The 19,836-nt window shown below is 44.6% G+C and overlaps 1 protein-coding gene across 8 annotated transcripts in view; it reads right to left on the reverse strand.

Annotated features, from left to right (window-relative positions):
- Window positions 1–19,836, reverse strand: part of LOC106570261 (receptor-type tyrosine-protein phosphatase U) — a 326,028-nt gene that overhangs the window by 12,027 nt on the left and 294,165 nt on the right. For all 8 annotated transcript variants that reach the window (XM_014142386.3, XM_014142381.3, XM_014142384.3 and 5 more), the window contains one exon: window positions 1,177–1,326. In XM_014142386.3, the coding sequence (XP_013997861.1) occupies window positions 1,177–1,326 (150 nt within the window). The remainder of the gene's footprint in view (window positions 1–1,176; window positions 1,327–19,836) is intronic.

The raw sequence follows: 19,836 nt of genomic DNA on the forward strand, positions 1-19,836 counted from the left end.
GGAGCACAGACAAAGTAGAAGAGGATGATGGAGACAGACAGAGAGGGAGATAGTGATAAACAGAGAGAGACAGGGAGATAGTGATAAACAGAGAGAGACAGAGAGAGACAGGGAGAGACAGTAACAAATGGAGAGAGAGGCAGAGCGAGAGCGAGAGACAGACAGAGACAGTAACAAACAGAGAGAGAGTGAGAGAAAGAGAGAGAGCGAGAGAGAGAGAGAGAGACAGACAACTGTCTAATCATCATCTGGCTAAAACTTTCAAACACATTTAGCATCAGTCAAAATCTATGAAGGGGCTTAAAAGATAAAAACACATTTAATCGCAAACCACATGCATTATAAATAAGCACATTATGAGGCTTTGGGAATTGAAATTGGAGGGGAAATGAAACTGATTATTTAACTTGCAGTGTATTGTGTTGAATAATAACTCCCTATTAAGTTTGACTGTATGAATGGTGCATTATAATTATTACTAACTTACATTGCATCAGGATTACATCTTGCAGATACAGTATGTGTTTCAATTATAATCTGAAATGAAATGTCACCCTATTCCTTATTTAGTGTACTACTTTTGACCAGGGGCAATAGGACTCTGGTCAAAACTAGTGCATTGTACAGGGAATAGTGTACCATTTGGGATGCATTGTAAATGTCTGATTTCAGTGAGGATATTTCATTGGACTATAATAACCATCATGAATGTATTCAATAGCCCGGTCTGAAAGAGATAAGTAGCTGTAATTATGCATGGTAAAGGTCACTAATGATTTGTGTCAATAAAATGGAAAAGGAGGACGATCCATCTAGTCAGATGAACTAAAGTCATCTCATACAGAAATAGGAATTACTGTAATATACAGAAATATGCAATTTACAATCTCAGACTGCTGCAATAGACCATGAATACAGCTAAGGCCATGGTACTGTACTGTGCCATGACGAGTGTTTTGGTGAGAGTTAGTGGATCTAAGTGTGCAGCATTAATATTAGTACCAGTAAGAGAATAGCATCATTATTATGTGAAATGTGTTCCACTGTTAGAATAAACATCAACTCCAACCAAAACATATCGAGGACATCAAGACGTAATGGGAAAGAAGTCAAAATCCAGTTGTTATCTAGTCAGATCGTTTCTGTTTGCTAAACAAAACGTCCTACTAGTCTTACCTGGAACTCCTCTCGTAGCTGGGAGGTGTTGCTCTGTGAGTCAACCCTCAGCATCTCCTTATAGGTCAGAGCGAACTCAATAACTGGTATAGCTGTCTCTCCACACAGACAGGCCTCCAGAATGGCATCGTGGATAAACACATACTGCTCCTGAGAGAGGGAGGAAGGTACAGGGGAGGGAGGGGGGATGGTGGGAGGAAGGTAGAGACAAGACAGTGAGATTGAGAAACTAACAAGAAACGCCTATTATCTTGTTTTGATAATAGAACCATAATTGCTAGCGGTTTGGGGGGGTGGGTGGGGGGGTGGGGGGGGGGGGGGGGGTGTAACATTGGGCTTTAATTACTGTTGTTAATGTCGACTAATTGTTAGAAATGTCAACATTCATCACATCGCTATGCCCACACACAAACGTTGTTTTGCTAACCGTTAACAGTCTAAAAAATGGGAAAGGAGAGGGCGTTAGAACATACATCAAAAGAGCCAAAATCCCAAGCGCCCAACCCATGCTATATAGCCTAAATATTAGTCTATTCAATGCAATTAGTTGGTACATTTGTTTTGACATCTTGGAGTACAAAGAATATCAGTGACCTGAATTGAAAAAGCATTAATGAGGATGCATATTTTATTTGATCATCACATCAAAAAGAGTTTTTCTTGATTGAATCTAATTATAGCCGTATTAGACTGGTAAACAGGTTTCAAAGTGAGGTTTGAAAATGGCAACATCAGTAAGATTTGAAGACAAAACAACAGTATAGAGACATTCAGCAGGCATGGAAAGGAAGTCTACATCATAATCTACCTCGTCTGATCCCTGATATTTCAATTAATTCTTGATGAATTCCTAGTTGATATAACAACATTCTGTTTTTATTTTATAATTTATTTGCCCCAAAGAAAACAACTGAAAGACAATACAGATAAAAACAAATAAAAATCTAAAATAACATGGTGTGCAGGTATGGTTGGAAGCCTTATATGAAAGGGCTTATATGAAAACTACAGCACAAAAAAACAACATACAATACATAAGTTAAAAAAAAAGAAAGTTTGTTAGAACAGAAATAAATTGATCAGTAATCACAAAAAATAAATGTGTTTAAGTGCAGGTGTGCATGTGAGTGTGTGAGAGTTCGGCTATGGAGGAGATTACTGAGTAGTTTGGTTCATCAGACTGACCCCCAGTCTTCGCTTGAAGTTATTGATGGATGATGATGTTTTGGCAATGTGAAGATAAGAACTCCAGAGTATATTACCTCTATATCTGATAGAGAATTGACTATGTGAGCTGCGGCAGTGGGGAGGTGAAGGTTAACGCAGTGTCTTGTGTTATATAGGTGCATTTCAGAATTAACCTGGACGAATCCATTGAAGGGTTTAAGTAAACTTTCTGGGAGGTATGAGCATTTGTAGATAAAAGTGCATAATTGGCATACATTAATGTCGGAAATAGACAAGATATTGAGTTTCTTAAACAAATGTAGATTTTATTTTTATTTATTTTTATTTTACATGTATTTAACTAGGCAAGTCAGTTAAGAACAAATTCTTATTAACTATGGGCCTACCCAGGCCAAACTCATCGTACAATTTATTTTGTACGATGAGTCATTTCTGTAGGTAGGAGGCATATGTACTGGCCCAGACAATATTACAGTAAATTATATATTAGTAAATTAAACAACAGTATAGAGATTGGTATATTATAGCATATACTATATACTATAGTATAGAACTATAGTATATTGCAAAGATGGCGCCGAAGAACATGGCTGGCGTTTTACATTCTCCCAACCAATTGTGCTATTTTGTTATTTTTTTTGCATTTTGTGTAACTTATTTTTTAACTTATTGTGTACATAATGTTGCTGCAACCGTCTCTTATGAAAAAAAAACTTCTGGACATCAGAAAAGTGATTACTTACCATAGACTGGAAGATACTTTAACTTTTAAAGAGTCCTTAAAGAAGGATATCCTGCTTTCACTGGAACAGGCCCAGATCCACGCCTTTTGCGTGAAGAAAAGACGCCGGAAAAGAGGCCGCAGATCGGGCACACTTCTGAGAATCCGGAGGCGAGCGAGTAAACTCCCATTGCCTTCCATTCTTCTTGCTAACGTGCAATCATTGGAAAATAAAATTGATGACCTACTTTTAAGATTATCCTACCAACGGGACATTAAAAACTATAACATCTTATGTTTCACCGAGACGTGGCTGAATGAAGATACGTGCGATATAGAGCTAACGGGATTTTCCATGCACCGGCAGAACAGAGATGCTACCTCTGGTAAGGGGGGTGGGGGTGTGTGTCTTTTTGTCAATAACAGCTGGTGCGCAATGTCTAATATTAAAGAAGTCTCGAGGTATTGCTCGCCTGAGGTAGAGTACCTTCTGATAAGCTGTCGACCACACTATCTACCAAGAGAGTTCTCATCTGTATTATTCGTAGCTGTCTATTTACCAACACAAAGCGAAGCTGGCACTAAGACCACTCTCAACCAACTCAACCAACTCCATAAGCAAAGAAGAAGATGCTCACCCAGTATCGGCGCACATAGTGGCCAGGGACTTTAATGCAGGCAAACTTAAGTCAGTTTTACCAAATTTTTACCAGCATGTCACATGTGCAACCAGGGGGGAAAAACTCTAGACCACCTTTACTCCACACACAGAGATGCATTCAACGCTCTCCCCCGCCCTCAATTTCGCAAATCTGACCATAATTCTATTCTCCTGATTGCTGCATACAAGCAAAAACTAAAACAGGAAGAACCAGTGACTCACTCAATACGGAAGTGGTCAGATGACGCGGATGCTACATTACAGGACTGTTTTGCTAGCACAGACTGGAATATGTTCCGCGATTCATCCAATGGCATTGAGGAATACACCACCTCAGTCATCGGCTTCATCAATAAATGCATCGATGACGTCGTCCCCACAGTGACTGCACGTATATATCCCAACCAGAAGCCATGGATTACAGGCAACATCCGCATCGAGCTTAAAGCTAAAGTTGCCGCTTTCAAGGAGTGGGAGACTAATCCGGACGCTTATAAGAAATCCCGCTATGCCCTCAGACGAACTATCAAACAAGCAAAGCTTCAATACAGGCTTAAGATTGAATCCTACTACACCGGCTCTGACGCTCGTCGGATGTGGCAGGGCTTGAAAACTATTACGGACTACAAAGGGAAACCCAGACTCCTGTATTCCCTGTTCACCCACAAGTGCGTGGTCAAACATGACTCCAACACCATCATTAAGTTTGCTGACAACACAACAGTGGTAGGCCTGATCACCGACAACGATGAGACGGCCTACAGGGAGGAGGTCAGAGAACTGGCAGTGTGGTGCCAGGACAACAACCTCTCCCTCAATGTGAGCAAGACTAAGGAACTGATCGTGGACTACAGGAAAAGGCGGGCCGAACAGGCCCCCATTGACATCGACAAGGCTGTAGTGGAGCGGGTCGAGAGTTTCAAGTTCCTTGGTGTCCACATCACCAACGAACTATCATGGTCCAAACATACCCAGACAGAAGAGGGCATGACAGAGGGCATGACAGAGGGCACGACAACACCTTTTGACCCTCAGGAGACTGAAAAGATTTGGCATGGGTCCCCAGATCCTCAAAAGGTTCTACAGCTGCACCATCGAGAGCATCCTGACCGGTTGCATCACCGCCTGGTATGGCAACTACTCGGCATCTGACCATAAGGCGCTACAGAGGGTAGTGCGAACGGCCCAGTACATTACTGGGGCCAAGCTTCCTGCCATCCAGGACCTACATAATAGGCGGTGTCAGAGGAAAGCCCATAAAATTGTCAGAGACTCCATTCACCCAATTTATAGACTGTTTTCTCTGCTACTGCACGGCAAGTGGTACCGGAGCGGTACCGGAGCTGACCAAAAGGCTCCTCAACAGCTTCTACCCTCAAGCCATGACTGCTGAACAATTCATAAAATCTCCACCGGACAATTTACATTGCCACCCCCTCCCTTTTGTAAACTGCTGTTCGCTGTTTGTTTGTTACCTATGCATAGTCACTTCACCCTGACCTCCATGTACAGATTACCTCAACTAGCCTGTACCCCCGCACACTAACTCGGTACCGGTGTCCCCTGTATATACCCTCGTTATTGTTATTCTTATTGTGTTACTTTTTATTTTAGTCTACTTGGTAAATATTTTCTTCTTCTTGAACTTCATTGTTGGTTAAGGGCTTGTAAGTAAGCATTTCACGGTAAAGTCTACACTTGTTGTATAAGGTGCGTGTACAAAGTTTGATTTGATTTGATTTCAGTTAGGAAGCAAGCCTGATGAACCAAACCACAACTTTTTCTGATGATACCAAATGATTTCATCACTTTGCTACAGGCAAGTTGAATATGATCTTTCCGGGATAACTTTTCATCAATTAGAACTCTAAGGAATCTAGTGGCTTTTAAAAAAAAATGTTTTACAATATTTCTTATTCTTACTAGTGAATACAAGTTGGATTTCGATCATTTGTTTATCTGGTACCATTCAGAAAATTTGGCCATGCCTGAGTTGGATTCATTAATTAGTGAGTCAAAATTCTGGTGTGATAAAATCAAGTTGGTATCATCAGCAAAGAGAAGGGAAAGTACGGTAGAAGACAGCAGCAAGGCCATTGTTATAGATTAGGAAAAACAAAGGTCCAATTAACAAACCCTGTGACACACCACAGGATATCTTGGCCCTGGTAGATGCACAGCCGTCTGCATAAACACATTGTTCTCTACCATAATCATAACTATAAAACCAATTAAACAAAGAAACGTCCTCTCACTGTAAACTGTGTTTATTTTCAGCAAACTTAACCTCTTATGGCTAGGGGGCAGTATTTTCACGGCTGGATAAAAAACGTACCCGATTTAATCTGGTTACTAATCCTACCCAGTAACTAGAATATGCATATACTTATTATATATGGATAGAAAACACCCTAAAGTTTCTAAAACTGTTTGAATGGTGTCTGTGAGTATAACAGAACTCAAATGGCAGGTCAAAACCTGAGAGATTCCTTTACAGGAAGTGGCCTGTCTGACCATTTCTGGAACTTCTTTGCCATCTCTATCTTTTACAAAGGATCTCTGCTCTAACGTGACACTTCCTACGTCTTCCACGGGCGCTCAGAGCCCGGGAAAAAACAGAATGTCGTCATCCCAGCCCCAGGCTGAAACACATTATCGCCTTTCTCAAGCAAGTGGCCGATCAAGGGACTGTGGGCTTAGGCGCGTGACCTGGCCGCCCCAGTCTTTGTGATTTTTTCCTCTGTTTGTCGAAAAGGAGATTCGCGGTCGGAATATTATCGCTTTTCTACGAGAAAAATGGCATAAAAATTGATTTTAAACAGCGGTTGAAATGCTTCGAAGTACGGTAATGGAATATTTAGAATTTTTTTGTCACGAATTGCGCCATGCGCACGACCCTTCTTTACCATTCGGATAGTGTCTGGGACGCACGAACAAAACGTCGCTATTCGGATATAACGATGGATTATTTTGGACCAACCCAACATTTGTTATTGAAGTGGCAGTCCTGGGAGTGCATTCTGACGAAGACAACAAAAGGTAATCAAACTTTTATAATAGTAAATCTGATATTGGTGAGTGCTAAACTTGCCGGGTGTCTAAATAGCTAGCCCGTGATGGCTGGGCTATGTACTTAGAATATTGCAAAATGTGCTTTCACCAAAAAGCTATTTTAAAATCGGACATATCGAGTGCATAGAGGAGTTCTGTATCTATAATTCTTAAAATAATTGTTATGCTTTTTGTGAACGTTTATCGTTTAACGTTTATCGTAATTTAGTAAATTGTTAGCAAATTCCTCCGGAAGTTTGCGGGGGGTATGCTAGTTCTGAACGTCACATGCTAATGTAAAAAGCTGTTTTTTGATATAAATATGAACTTGATTGAACAAAACATGCATGTATTGTATAACATAATGTCCTAGGTGTGTCATCTGATGAAGATCATCAAAGGTTAGTGCTGCATTTAGCTGTCTTCTGGGTTTTTGTGACATTATATGCTAGCTTGAAAAATGGGTGTCTGATTATTTCTGGCTTGGTACTCTGCTGACATAATCTAATGTTTTGCTTTCGCTGTAAAGCCTTTTTGAAATCGGACAGTGTGGTTAGATAAAGGAGAGTCTTGTCTTTAAAATGCTGTGAAATAGTCATATGTTTGAAAAATTGAAGTTTTTGTATTTTTGAGGAATTTGTAATTCGCGCCACGCCTATCATTGGATATTGGAGCAGGTGTTCCGCTAGCGGAACGTCTAGATGTAAGAGGTTAATTAACATGTGTAAATATTTGTATGAACATAAGATTCAACAACTGAGACATAAACTGAACAAGTTCCACAGACATGTGACTAACAGAAATTGAATAATGTGTCCCTGAACAAAGGGGGAGTCAAAATGAAAAGTAACAGTCAGTATCTGGTGTGGCCACCAGCTGCATTAAGTGCTGCAGTGCATCTCCTCCTCATGGACTGCACCAGATTTGCCAGTTCTTGCTGTGAGATGTTACCCCACTCTTCCACCAAGGCACCTGCAAGTTGCCAGACATTTCTGGGGGGGAATGGCCCTAGCCCTCACCCTCCGATCCAACAGGTCCCAGACGTGCTCAATGGGATTGAGATCCGGGCTCTTCGCTGGCCATGGCAGAACATTGACATTCCTGTCTTACAGGAAATCACGCACAGAACAAGCAGTATGGCTGGTGGCATTGTCATGCTGGAGGGTCATGTCAGGATGAACCTGCAGGAAGGCTTCCACATGAGGGAGGAGGATGTCTTCCCTGTAACACACAGCGTTGAGATTGCCTGCAATGACAACAAGCTCAGTCCGATGATGGTGTGACGCACCGCCCCAGACCATGACGGACCCTCCACCTCCAAATCAATCCCGCTCCAGAGTACAGGCCTCGGTGTAACGTTCATTCCTTCAACGATAAACGCAAATCCAACCATCACCCCTGGTGAGACAAAACCGCGACTCGTCAGTGAAGAGCACTTTTTGCTAGTCCTGTCTGTTCCACCGTCAGTGGGTTTGTGCCCATAGGCAACGTTGTTGCCGGTGATGTCTCAGTCCAGCCTCTCACGGCCTATTGCGGATAGTCTGGGCACTGATGGAGCGATTGTGCGTTCCTGGTGTAACTCAGGTAGTTGTTGTTGCCATCCTGTACCTGTCCCGCAGGTGTGATGTTCGGATGTACCGATCCTGTGCAGGTGTTGTTACACGTGGTCTGCCACTGTGAGGACGATCAGCTGTCCGTCGTGTCTCCCTGTAGCATTGTCTTTGGTGTCTCACAGTACGGACATTGAAATGAATTGCCCTGGCCACATCTGCATGCCTCCTTGCAGCATGCCTAAGGCACGTTCACGCAGATGAGCAGGGACCCTGGGCATCTTTCTTTTGGTGTTTTTCCAGAGTCATTAGAAAGGCCTCTTTAGTGTCCTAAGTTTTCATAACTGTGACCTTAATTGCCTACCGTCTGTAAGCTGTTAGTGTCTTAACGACCGTTCCACAGGTGCATGTTCATTAATTGTTTATGGTTCATTTAATAAGCAAGGGAAACAGTGTTTAAACCCTTTACAATGAAGATCTGTGAAGTTATTTGGATTTTTACGAATTGTCTTTGAAAGACAGGGTCCTGAAAAAGGGCCATTTCTTTTTTTGGCTGAGTTTATATGTATAATCATGAAAACTGTAATAATGCAATTTAGAAAGTCATAGTTCATGATCAACCCTGTGAAACGCTTTGGATAAATCTAAAAAGATGACAAGAGCGTATTCATTGTTGTTCAGGGCTGCAAAGACTTTATCTACAAGTTGCAAAAGAGCCATCCATCTCTGTGGAGTTGTTTTTACGAAATGCATATTGGTTCTCATGTAGAATACAGTGTTGATTGAAATATTTCAACATTCTCTTAAACACCAATTTTTCTAGGATTTTTGAAAAACATGGTAGTACAGATATTGGGTGATAGTTTCTAAACTATCTGGAATAACTTTGGACATTTTCAAATCTTTAGGAACAATACCAGTTTGCATTATAAATGTTCCGGAACTCCAATTTGAGCAGCAGCAGCTGAAAAATGAGCTCCTACAAATATTGAAATTTACATGGTTTTTAGAGTGAAGTACATCGGAAAAAAGCAAAAGAAAACTGCAAGACTGAATAGGAGAAAAAACAAGCAACAAACAAAGAAGATAGGCTTTTGAAAAATAACTAATATTCATAAAATTGTAGTTATCTTAGCTAGCTGAATTGTTTACCAGTTGCTAAGCAGTTGCTAGGGACTCTTTTGGAAGAAGCTAGCTAGCTAACGAAGAACAACAAAGAATATCTAGTTAACAGAAGAAAAGAAAGAGAAAATCAGGACAGAAGAAAAAGGATATCAAAGTGAAACAGTTCTCTAAAGACACAAGAGACAATAATACAAGAAACAACACTTCTGTAGCTTGTCAACTATGTGTCTGTCTATCCCTGTTCTCTCCCCTCTGCACAGGCCATACAAACGCTTCGCACCGCGTGGCCGCTGCCACTCTAACCTGGTGGTCCCAGCGCGCACGACCCACGTGGAGTTCCAGGTCTCCGGCAGCCTCTGGAACTGCCGGTCTGCAGCCAACAAGGCTGAGTTCATCTCAGCCTATGCTACCCTCCAGTCCCTAGACTTCCTGGCGCTGACGGAAACATGGATTACCACAGATAACACTGCTACTCCTACTGCTCTCTCTTCGTCTGCCCACGTGTTCTCGCATACCCCTAGAGCATCGAGCCAGCGGGGTGGTGGCACTGGAATCCTCATCTCTCCCAAGTGGACATTCTCTCTTTCTCCCCTGACCCATCTGTCTATCGCCTCCTTTGAATTCCATGCTGTCACAGTTTCCAGCCCTTTCAAGCTTAACATCCTTATCATTTATCGCCCTCCAGGTTCCCTTGGAGAGTTCATCAATGAGCTTGAAGCCTTGATAAGTTCCGTTCCTGAGGATGGCTCACCTCTCACAGTTCTGGGTGACTTTAACCTCCCCACGTCTACCTTTGACTCATTCCTCTCTGCCTCCTTCTTTCCACTCCTCTCCTCTTTTGACCTCACCCTCTCACCTTCCCCCCCTACTCACAAGGCAGGCAATACGCTTGACCTCATCTTTACTAGATGCTGTTCTTCCACTAATCTCATTGCAACTCCCCTCCAAATCTCCGACCACTACCTTGTATCCTTTTCCCTCTTGCTCTCATCCAACACTTCTCACTCTGCCCCTACTCGGATGGTATTGCGCCGTCCCAACCTTCGCTCTCTCTCTCCCGCTACTCTCTCCTCTTCCATCCTATCATCTCTTCCCTCTGCTCAAACCTTCTCCAACCTATCTCCTGATTCTGCCTCCTCAACCCTCCTCTCCTCCCTTTCTGCATCCTTTGATTTTCTCTGTCCCCTATCCTCCAGGCCGGCTCGGTCCTCCCCTCCTGCTCCGTGGCTCGACGACTCACTACGAGCTCACAGAACAGGGCTCCAGGCAGCCGAGCGGAAATGGAGGAAAACTCCCTGCGGACCTGGCATCCTTTCACTCCCTCCTCTCTACATTCTCCTCTTCTGTCTCTGCTGCTAAAGCCACTTTCTACCACTCTAAATTCCAAGCATCTGCCTCTAACCCTAGGAAGCTCTTTGCTACCTTCTCCTCCCTCCTGAATCCTCCTCCCCCTCCCCCCCCCTCCTCCCTCTCTGCGGATGACTTCGTCAACCATTTTGAAAAGAAGGTTGACGATATCCGATCCTCGTTTGCTAAGTCAAACGACACCGCTGGTCCTGCTCACACTGCCCTACCCTGTGCTTTGACCTCTTTCTCCCCTCTCTCTCCAGATGAAATCTCGCGTCTTGTGACGGCCGGCCGCCCAACAACCTGCCCACTTGACCCTATCCCCTCCTCTCTTCTCCAGACCATTTCCGGAGACCTTCTCCCCTACCTCACCTCGCTCATCAACTCATCCTTGACCGCTGGCTACGTCCCTTCCGTCTTCAAGAGAGCGAGAGTTGCACCCCTTCTGAAAAAACCTACACTCGATCCCTCCGATGTCAACAACTACAGACCAGTATCCCTTCTTTCTTTTCTCTCCAAAACTCTTGAACGTGCCGTCCTTGGCCAGCTCTCCTGCTATCTCTCTCAGAATGACCTTCTTGATCCTAATCAGTCAGGTTTCAAGACTGGGCATTCAACTGAGACTGCTCTTCTCTGTGTCACGGAGGCTCTCCACACTGCTAAAGCTAACTCTCTCTCCTCTGCTCTCATCCTTCTAGACCTATCTGCTGCCTTTGATACTGTGAACCATCAGATCCTCCTCTCCACCCTCTCCGAGTTGGGCATCTCCGGCGCGGCCCACGCTTGGATTGCGTCCTACCTGACAGGTCACTCCTACCAGGTGGCGTGGCGAGAATCTGTCTCCGCACCACGCGCTCTCACCACTGGTGTCCCCCAGGGCTCTGTTCTAGGCCCTCTCCTATTCTCGCTATACACCAAGTCACTTGGCTCTGTCATATCCTCACATGGTCTCTCCTATCATTGCTATGCAGACGACACACAATTAATCTTCTTCTTTCCCCCTTCTGATAACCAGGCGGCGAATCGCCTGATATGTCTGTCAGACATATCAGTGTGGATGACGGATCACCACCTCAAGCTGAACCTCGGCAAGACGGAGCTGCTCTTCCTCCCGGGGAAGGACTGCCCGTTCCATGATCTCGCCATCACGGTTGACAACTCCCTTGTGTCCTCCTCCCAGAGTGCTAAGAACCTTGGCATGATCCTGGACAACACCCTGTCGTTCTCCACTAACATCAAGGCGGTGACCCGATCCTGTAGGTTCATGCTCTACAACATTCGCAGAGTACGACCCTGCCTCACACAGGAAGTGGGGCAGGTCCTAATCCAGGCACTTGTCATCTCCCGTCTGGATTACTGCAACTCGCTGTTGGCTGGGCTCCCTGCCTGTGCCATTAAACCCCTACAACTCATCCAGAACGCCGCAGCCCGTCTGGTGTTCAACCTTCCCAAGTTCTCTCACGTCACCCCACTCCTCCGCTCTCTCCACTGGCTTCCAGTTGAAGCTCGCATCCGCTACAAGACCATGGTGCTTGCCTACGGAGCTGTGAGGGGAACGGCACCTCCATACCTTCAGGCTCTGATCAGGCCCTACACCCAAACAAGGGCACTGCGTTCATCCACCTCTGGCCTGCTGGCCCCCCTACCTCTGAGGAAGCACAGTTCCCGCTCAGCCCAGTCAAAACTGTTCGCTGCTCTGGCACCCCAATGGTGGAACAAGCTCCCTCACGACGCCAGGACAGCGGAGTCAATCACCACCTTCCGGAGACACCTGAAACCCCACCTCTTTAAGGAATACCTGGGATAGGATAAAGTAATCCTTCTAACCCCCCCCCCCCCCCTTTAAAGATTTAGATGCATTATGGTAAAGTGGTTGTTCCACTGGATATCATATCAGGCCTCCAGTGGGTCTCTCCAGCCTGGTCTATCCTGTGCCTCCTCCACGGACCAGGCCTCCAGGGGGTCTCTCCAGCCTGGTCTATCCTTTGCCTCCTCCCAGGACCAGGCCTCCAGTGGGTCTCCCCATCCTGGTACATCCTGTGCCTCCTCCTCGGACCAGGCCTCCTGTGGGTCTACCCAGCCTGGTGAGTCCTGTGCCTGCGCCCAGAGCCAGGCCTCCTGCATGTCTCCCCAGCCTGGTGAATCCTGGGCCAGAGCCGCCAGAGCCGCCCGCCAGTCCGGAACCACCAGAGCCGCTCGCCAGTCCGGAGCCGCCAGAGTTGCCCGCCAGCCGGGCGCAGACAGGGTCGCCCGCCAGTCCTCCGGCGCAGCCAGGGTCGCCCGCCAGTCCTCCGGCGCAGCCAGGGGCACCACCGAAGTTGGCTAAGCCGAGGGTGGAGCGGGGTCCACGTCCCGCACCAGAGCCGCCACCGTAGGAAGGCCCACCCGGACCCTCCCCTTTAGAGTCAGGTTTTGCGGCCAGAGTCCGCACCTTTGGGGGGGGGTACTGTAATGCCCTGGCCATAGAGAGGGTTTTTTGTTCTCTATTTTTGGTTAGGCCAGGGTGTGACATGGGTGGGCGTTCTAGGTTTCTTTTTCTATGTTGGTGGTTTTCTTTGTTTCGGCCGTGTATGGCTCAATCAGGAACAGGTGTAGATCGTTGTTGCTGATTGGGAGTCATACATAGGCAGCCTGTTTTTCCTTTGGGGTTTGTGGGTGAATGTTTTCTGTCTAGGTTTGTTAATCCTGACAGGACTGTTTGGCTGTCATTCCTTGTTGGGTTTTCTTTTTGTATAGTGTTGATTCGTTTATTAAAATCTTTAATATGAACACATCCTCCGCTGCACCTTGGTCTCAATCTGACAACGGCCGTTACAGGTGAATATATACGTTAGAGGCTCAGTAATGGAGGAAGACACTGATTTCACCAGGCACCAAACTCATCATGACCTGCTGCTGATATCTTTAAGTTACCAATTAGCTCCATCACATCAGGAGACTCAAACTGAAGCAGAGAAGGGAAATGTCCCTTAATGTGATCCAAGGGAGTTCCTTCAGTTTTCTCTATTTTCTTTGACAGAGGAACTCACATTCACAAAAAGTTATTCAATTCACATGAAATAACATCAGGATCACTATAGCTCTTATTTCCAACAATACATTGAGATGGAATAGTTGTAGATGCCTTTTTCCTATTCAACAGTTGATAGATGATTTTCCAAGTTGACTTTATATTATTTAAGGATTCTTGGAATTGTTAGAAAAAAATATATTAGGTGTGTAAATGTTTTCTTATACTTTTTCTAAAGTGCAGAATTTGAGAGGGATTTGTGAGAAACTATTTCTACAACTAGTTATTTTTGTTGAGACCGGTTGGAAACCAGGGATTCCAGAACCCCTCTGCTACTCTCTTACATGATTTACTAAGGGAAAGCAGTGGTGAAATACAGAATTGAAAGATATGAGAAAAGTCTGCTAAGCAGACTCCACATCGGCTGATTAAAAACATTTTCCCATGAAATATCATCAAACATCTTAAAGTGGTCACAATTACTTTTGTTAAATATTCTACCCTTAATGCTACTAATCATTCCCATCTGTTCATTTCTAGCTCCCAAAGATAAGTGGAAAATTGGAAAATGGTCAGAAATGTCATTATAAAGTATACTTACCTGTATTAGCCACATTATTCAAAGAATTTGTAAAGATATGATGAATAAGAGTGTCAGATGAACTGGTCACTCTGGTGGGCTTATAGACGAGGGAATACAGATAGCTGCCATATAAAGTATTCAAAAAGTCATTTCAGTTAGTGGTTCCCACTTCTAAACATGTTTATGTTGTAATCACCTAGAAAACACATTTTATCTTCAATATTGTCATGACGTTGGCCTGTGGGTAAGGTTTATGACCCCCACCCCATAAATACCTTTCCCCCTTCCCCTCTCTTACTGACCCTACTGAAGGACTGCTGTCCTGTTAAATATAGAGAGTCTGGGAACATCAAACAAATGTGGAAAGGTACCACATATTTTGTTATATTTTGTTAAAACCAGTTGGAAATATGCTTGGGAACGTAATGAGTATGTATGTCAGTTCGGTTGTCATCTGAGACATTATGACTGATGACAGGACGACATAAACTGTATCTGAGAAAGTATACACCCTCTAGTTATCAGAGTAACATGGAATTGTTATGCAATTGAAATGTTTGATATTGAAAATGTTTTTTAGGAGATGAAATGTAATTTTAGCTTCCAAACGAGAGAATTGGGTTTTCATAAGGAAAGTGCCCTGCTCGATCAGTGGCCCAACCCTGTGAAGAGACATGGGTTATAAACGATGAAACACCTCCCTCCCCCTCTCCACTATATAATCCTTTGACGAAAAGATAACCAGGTAGTTCCAGTACTGGAGGTCTGCAGCCTCTACGTTAGAAGGACACACATGTCAAGTCAACTAAGCCAACCTCGGCGTGAGCTATGGTATGAACTGGTATGAACTTTGAGCTTATTCACTACAGAAGTGCTACTTCCTAGCCGTTGAGTTAGCAGCGGCCGCTGTAACGTGGGCTAGGAAAGGACGGACGACGGATCCAGTCTAACAACCAGACGAAGATACCACCACGTATCCAATCGACCACCATTGACATTCTTCCGAAAACAGGGAGATCTGTTGGCCAACCCGGCCAGCATCTACGACCAATCTACCGAAGCGCAGCTCAGAGTAAATATTTATTGCATTTTCCTTTTCCAAATGGGCGGTAATTTAGAATGCATAAGATAATGTATTTACGATAGCATAGCTGCTGTTTCTCTGTTCCTAAATCTTCCCGCTCTTTCATTCAAGCCCAACCCCCTTTCCTTTGTGTAACCAGCCGTCATATCTGTTCCGTCTACTGGGACGTTTTCTGTATGACATCATTTGTATTCTGTGTATTTGTAATTCAGTGTGATTAGTTAGGTATTTAGTAAATAAATAATTAAACCCAATTTTGTATTGCTGATTCAACTTGTTAGCCAGGGTTCGTGAAGATAGCCAAGAACTTGTAACTTTCATTATGAGACTGAAAATAAAACAAGTGTTAATATTGACTGCTATCGATGTAAAATATTACAAAGTATTTTAAGAGTTTATTCAGAAGATAACAGCTCTATAAACGTTCTTCCGTGGTGCCCCGACTTTCTAGTTAATTACATTTACATGATTAGCTTAATCAGGTAATATTAATTACAGAGAAATCATTTTACAAGTTAGCATGTCATATCACTTAATCCGGCATAGCCAAAGACACGACAATATTATACCTCATTCCGTCAGTAGAAGATGCCTGGTTATTCTTTAAAAGTCCTTTCCTCAGAATCTTAAATAAGCATGCCCCATTCATTTTTTTTTAACCAGGAACAGATATAGCCCGTGGTTCACGCCAGACCTGACTGACCTTGACCAGCACAAAAACATCCTGTGGCGCACGGCATCAGCATCAAATAGCCCCCGCGATATGCAACTTTTTATGGAAGTTAGGAACCAATATACACAGGCAGTTAGGAAAGCAAAGGCTAGCTTTTTCAAACAGAAATGTGCATCCTGCAGCACAAACTCCAAAATGTTCTGGGACACTGTAGAAGAATGGAGAATAAGAGCACCTCCTCCCAGCTGCCCACTGCACTGAGGCTAGGAAACACTGTCACCACCGATAAATTCACAATAATTGAGAATTTCAATAAGCATTTTCTACGGCTGGCCATGCTTTCCACCTGGCCACTGGTCAACAGGCCTGCACCCCCCACAGCAACTTGCCCAAGCCTCCCCATGTCTCCTTCACCCAAATCCAGATAGCTGATGTTCTGAAAGAGCTGCAAAATCTGGAGCCCTACAAATCAGCAGGCCTAGACAATCTGGACCTTCTCATTATAGAATTATCAGCTGAAATTGTTGCAACCCCTATTACTAGCCTGTTCAACCTCTCTTTCATATCGTCTGAGATCCCCAAAGATTGGAAAGCTGCCACGGTCATCCCCCTCTTCAAAGGGGGAGACACTCTAGACCCAAACTGCTACAGACCTATATCTATCCTACGCTGCCTTTCTAAGGTCTTCGAAAGCCAAGTTAACAAACAGATCACCGACCATTTCGAATCCCACCGTACCTTCTTCGCAATGCAATCTAGTTTCCGAGCTGGTCATGGGTGCACCTCAGCCACGCTCAAGGTCCTAAACGATATCATAACCACCATCGATAAGAGACAATACTGTGCAGCTGTATTCATCGACCTGGCCAAGGCTTTCGACTCTGTCAATAACCACATTCTTATCGGCAGACTCAGCAGCCTTGGTTTCTCAAATGACTGCCTCGCCTGGTTCACCAACTACTTCTCAGACAAAGTTCAGTGTGTGAAATCGGAGTGCGTGTTGTCCAGACCTCTGGCAGTCTCTATGGGGGTGCCACAGGGTTCAATTCTCGGGCCAACTCTTTTCTCTGTATACATCAATGATGTCGCTCTTGCTGCTGGTGATTCTCTGATCCACCTCTACGCAGATTACACCATTCTGTATACTTCTGGCCCTTCTTTGGACACTGTGTTAACTAACCTCCAGACGAGCTTCAATGCCATAAAACTCTCCTTCCGTTGCCTCCAACTGCTCTTAAATGCAAGTAAAACTAAATGCATGCTCTTCAACCGATCGCTGCCCACACCTGCTGCCCGTCCAGCATCAATACTCTGGACGGTTCTGACTTAGAATATGTGGACAACTACAAATACCTAGGTGTCTGGTTAGACTGTAAACTCTCCTTCCAGACTCACATTAAGCATCTCCAATCCAAAATTAAATCTAGAATCGGCTTCCTGTTTCGCAACGAAGCGTCCTTCACTCATGCTGCCAAACATACCCTCGTAAAACTGACTATCCTGCCGATCGTTGACTTCGGCGATGTCATTTACAAAACAGCCTCCAACACTCCACTCAGCAAATTGGATGCTGTCAATCACAGTGCCATCCGTTTTGTCACCAAAGCTCCATATACTACCCACCACTGTGACCTGTATGCTCCTGTTGGCTGGCCCTCACTTTATATTTGTCGCTAAACCCACTGGCTCCAGGTCATCTATAAGTCTTTGCTAGGTAAAGCCCTGTCTTATCTCAGCTCACTGGTCACCATAGCAGCATCCACTCGTAGCACGCGCTCCAGCAGGTATATTTCACTGGTCACCCCCAAAGCCAATTCCTACTTTGGCCGCCTTTCCTTCCAGTTCTCTGCTGCCAATGACTGGAATGAACTGCGAAAATCACTGAAGCTGGAGACGCATATCTCCCTCACTAACTTTAAGCACCAGCTGTCAGAGTAGCTCACAGATCACTGCACCTGTACATAGCCCATCTGTAAATAGCCCATCCAACTACCTCATCCCCATACTGTTATTTATTTTTTTGATCCTTTGCACCCTAGTATCTCTACTTGCACATTCATCTTCTGCACATCTATCACTCCAGTGTTTAATTGCTCAATTGTAATTATTTCGTCACTATGGCCTATTTATTGCCATACCTCCCTTATCTTACCTTATTCGCACACACTGTATATAGACATTTTTTCTTTATTGTGTTACTGACTGCACCTGTACATAGCCCATCTGTAAATAGCCCATCCAATTACCTCATCCACATACTGTTATTCATTTTTTTGATCCTTTGCACCCCAGTATCTCTGCTTGCACATTCATCTTCTGCACATCTATCACTCCAGTGTTTAATTGCTCAATTGTAATTATTTTGCCACTATGGCCTATTTATTGCCATACCTCCCTTATCTTACCTTATTCGCACACACTGTATATAGACTTTTTTTCTCTATTGTGTTATTGACTGTACGCTTGTCTATTCCATGTGTAACTCTGTGTTGGTGTGTCACGTCCTGACCAGTAAAGGGGTTATTTGTTCTTATAGTTTGGTCAGGACGTGGCAGGGGGTATTTGTTTTATGTGCTTCAGGGTGTGTTTGTGTATGTGGTCATGTAGAGGGGGTATTTGGTTTATATGGTTCAGGGTGGTTGTGTATGTAGAGGGGTATTTGATTTATGTTTTCCGGGTTTTTTTGGGTTATCGTTCTATGTTAGTTTATTTCTATGTTCTGTCTAGGCGTTTGTATTTCTATGTTTTGGTAATGGGGATTGGGGCCTTCAATTGGAGGCAGCTGTCTATCATTGCCTCTGATTGAAGGTCCTATATTTAGGAGTGTGTTTGTTTTGGGAATTGTGGGAGATTGTTTCTTGTTTTGCTGTGTGCCTGACGAGACTGTCTAGTTCGTTTGTTTTTGTATACGTTGTTTTTGTTTTTCCTTCTTCACTAATAAAAAGAAGATGAATATACATTTTCCCGCAGCGTTTTGGTCTACACCCTACGACACCCGTGACAGAATCTCCCACCAAACACGGACCAAGCAGTGGAGGAGAGAGCAGCAACAAATGGACTGTCGGGAGTCATGGACCTGGGAGGAGATTAAAGCCGGAGTGGGCCCATGGAGGAAGGCAAAAGATGACCGGGAATGTTACAGGGGAACACGGTTGGCGTTCAAACCGGAGAGGCAGCCCCAATACATTTTTTTGGGGGGGCACATGGGTAGTTTGGCTGGGCGATGATTAAGCCCCAAGCCAAATCCCGGTGCTTTTGTTAAGCAACCTTTGACTGGACAGGTCCCGTGCTTCGGGATAATGCGTACTGTGGCGAGGCCAAGTATCTTCAGGCCGGTGTGCGCAGTGCCAGCGCCCCGCATTTGCCAGGGGGAATTGTACGGGCGGTGCCAGTCCTGCGCTCGAGACCGACCAGTGCGCCTCTACGGTCCAGTGTATCCTGCTCCTCACACTAGCCCTGAGGTGCGTGTTTCCAGTCTGGCACATCCAGTACCAGCACCACGCACCAGGACTCCAGTGTGTCAGCCCAGTCCAACTCGTCCTGTTCCTGCTCCTCGCACTAGCCCTAAGGTGCGTGTTTCCAGTCTGGTACCTCCACTACCAACCACATGCATCAGGCTTCCAGTGCGTCAGCCCAGTCCCAAGCTTTCGACGACAGTGCCTCATCC

This window comes from Salmo salar, chromosome 14 (genome assembly GCF_965601325.2).
Source record: "Salmo salar chromosome 14, fSalSal1, whole genome shotgun sequence".
Classification (NCBI taxonomy): domain Eukaryota; kingdom Metazoa; phylum Chordata; class Actinopteri; order Salmoniformes; family Salmonidae; genus Salmo; species Salmo salar.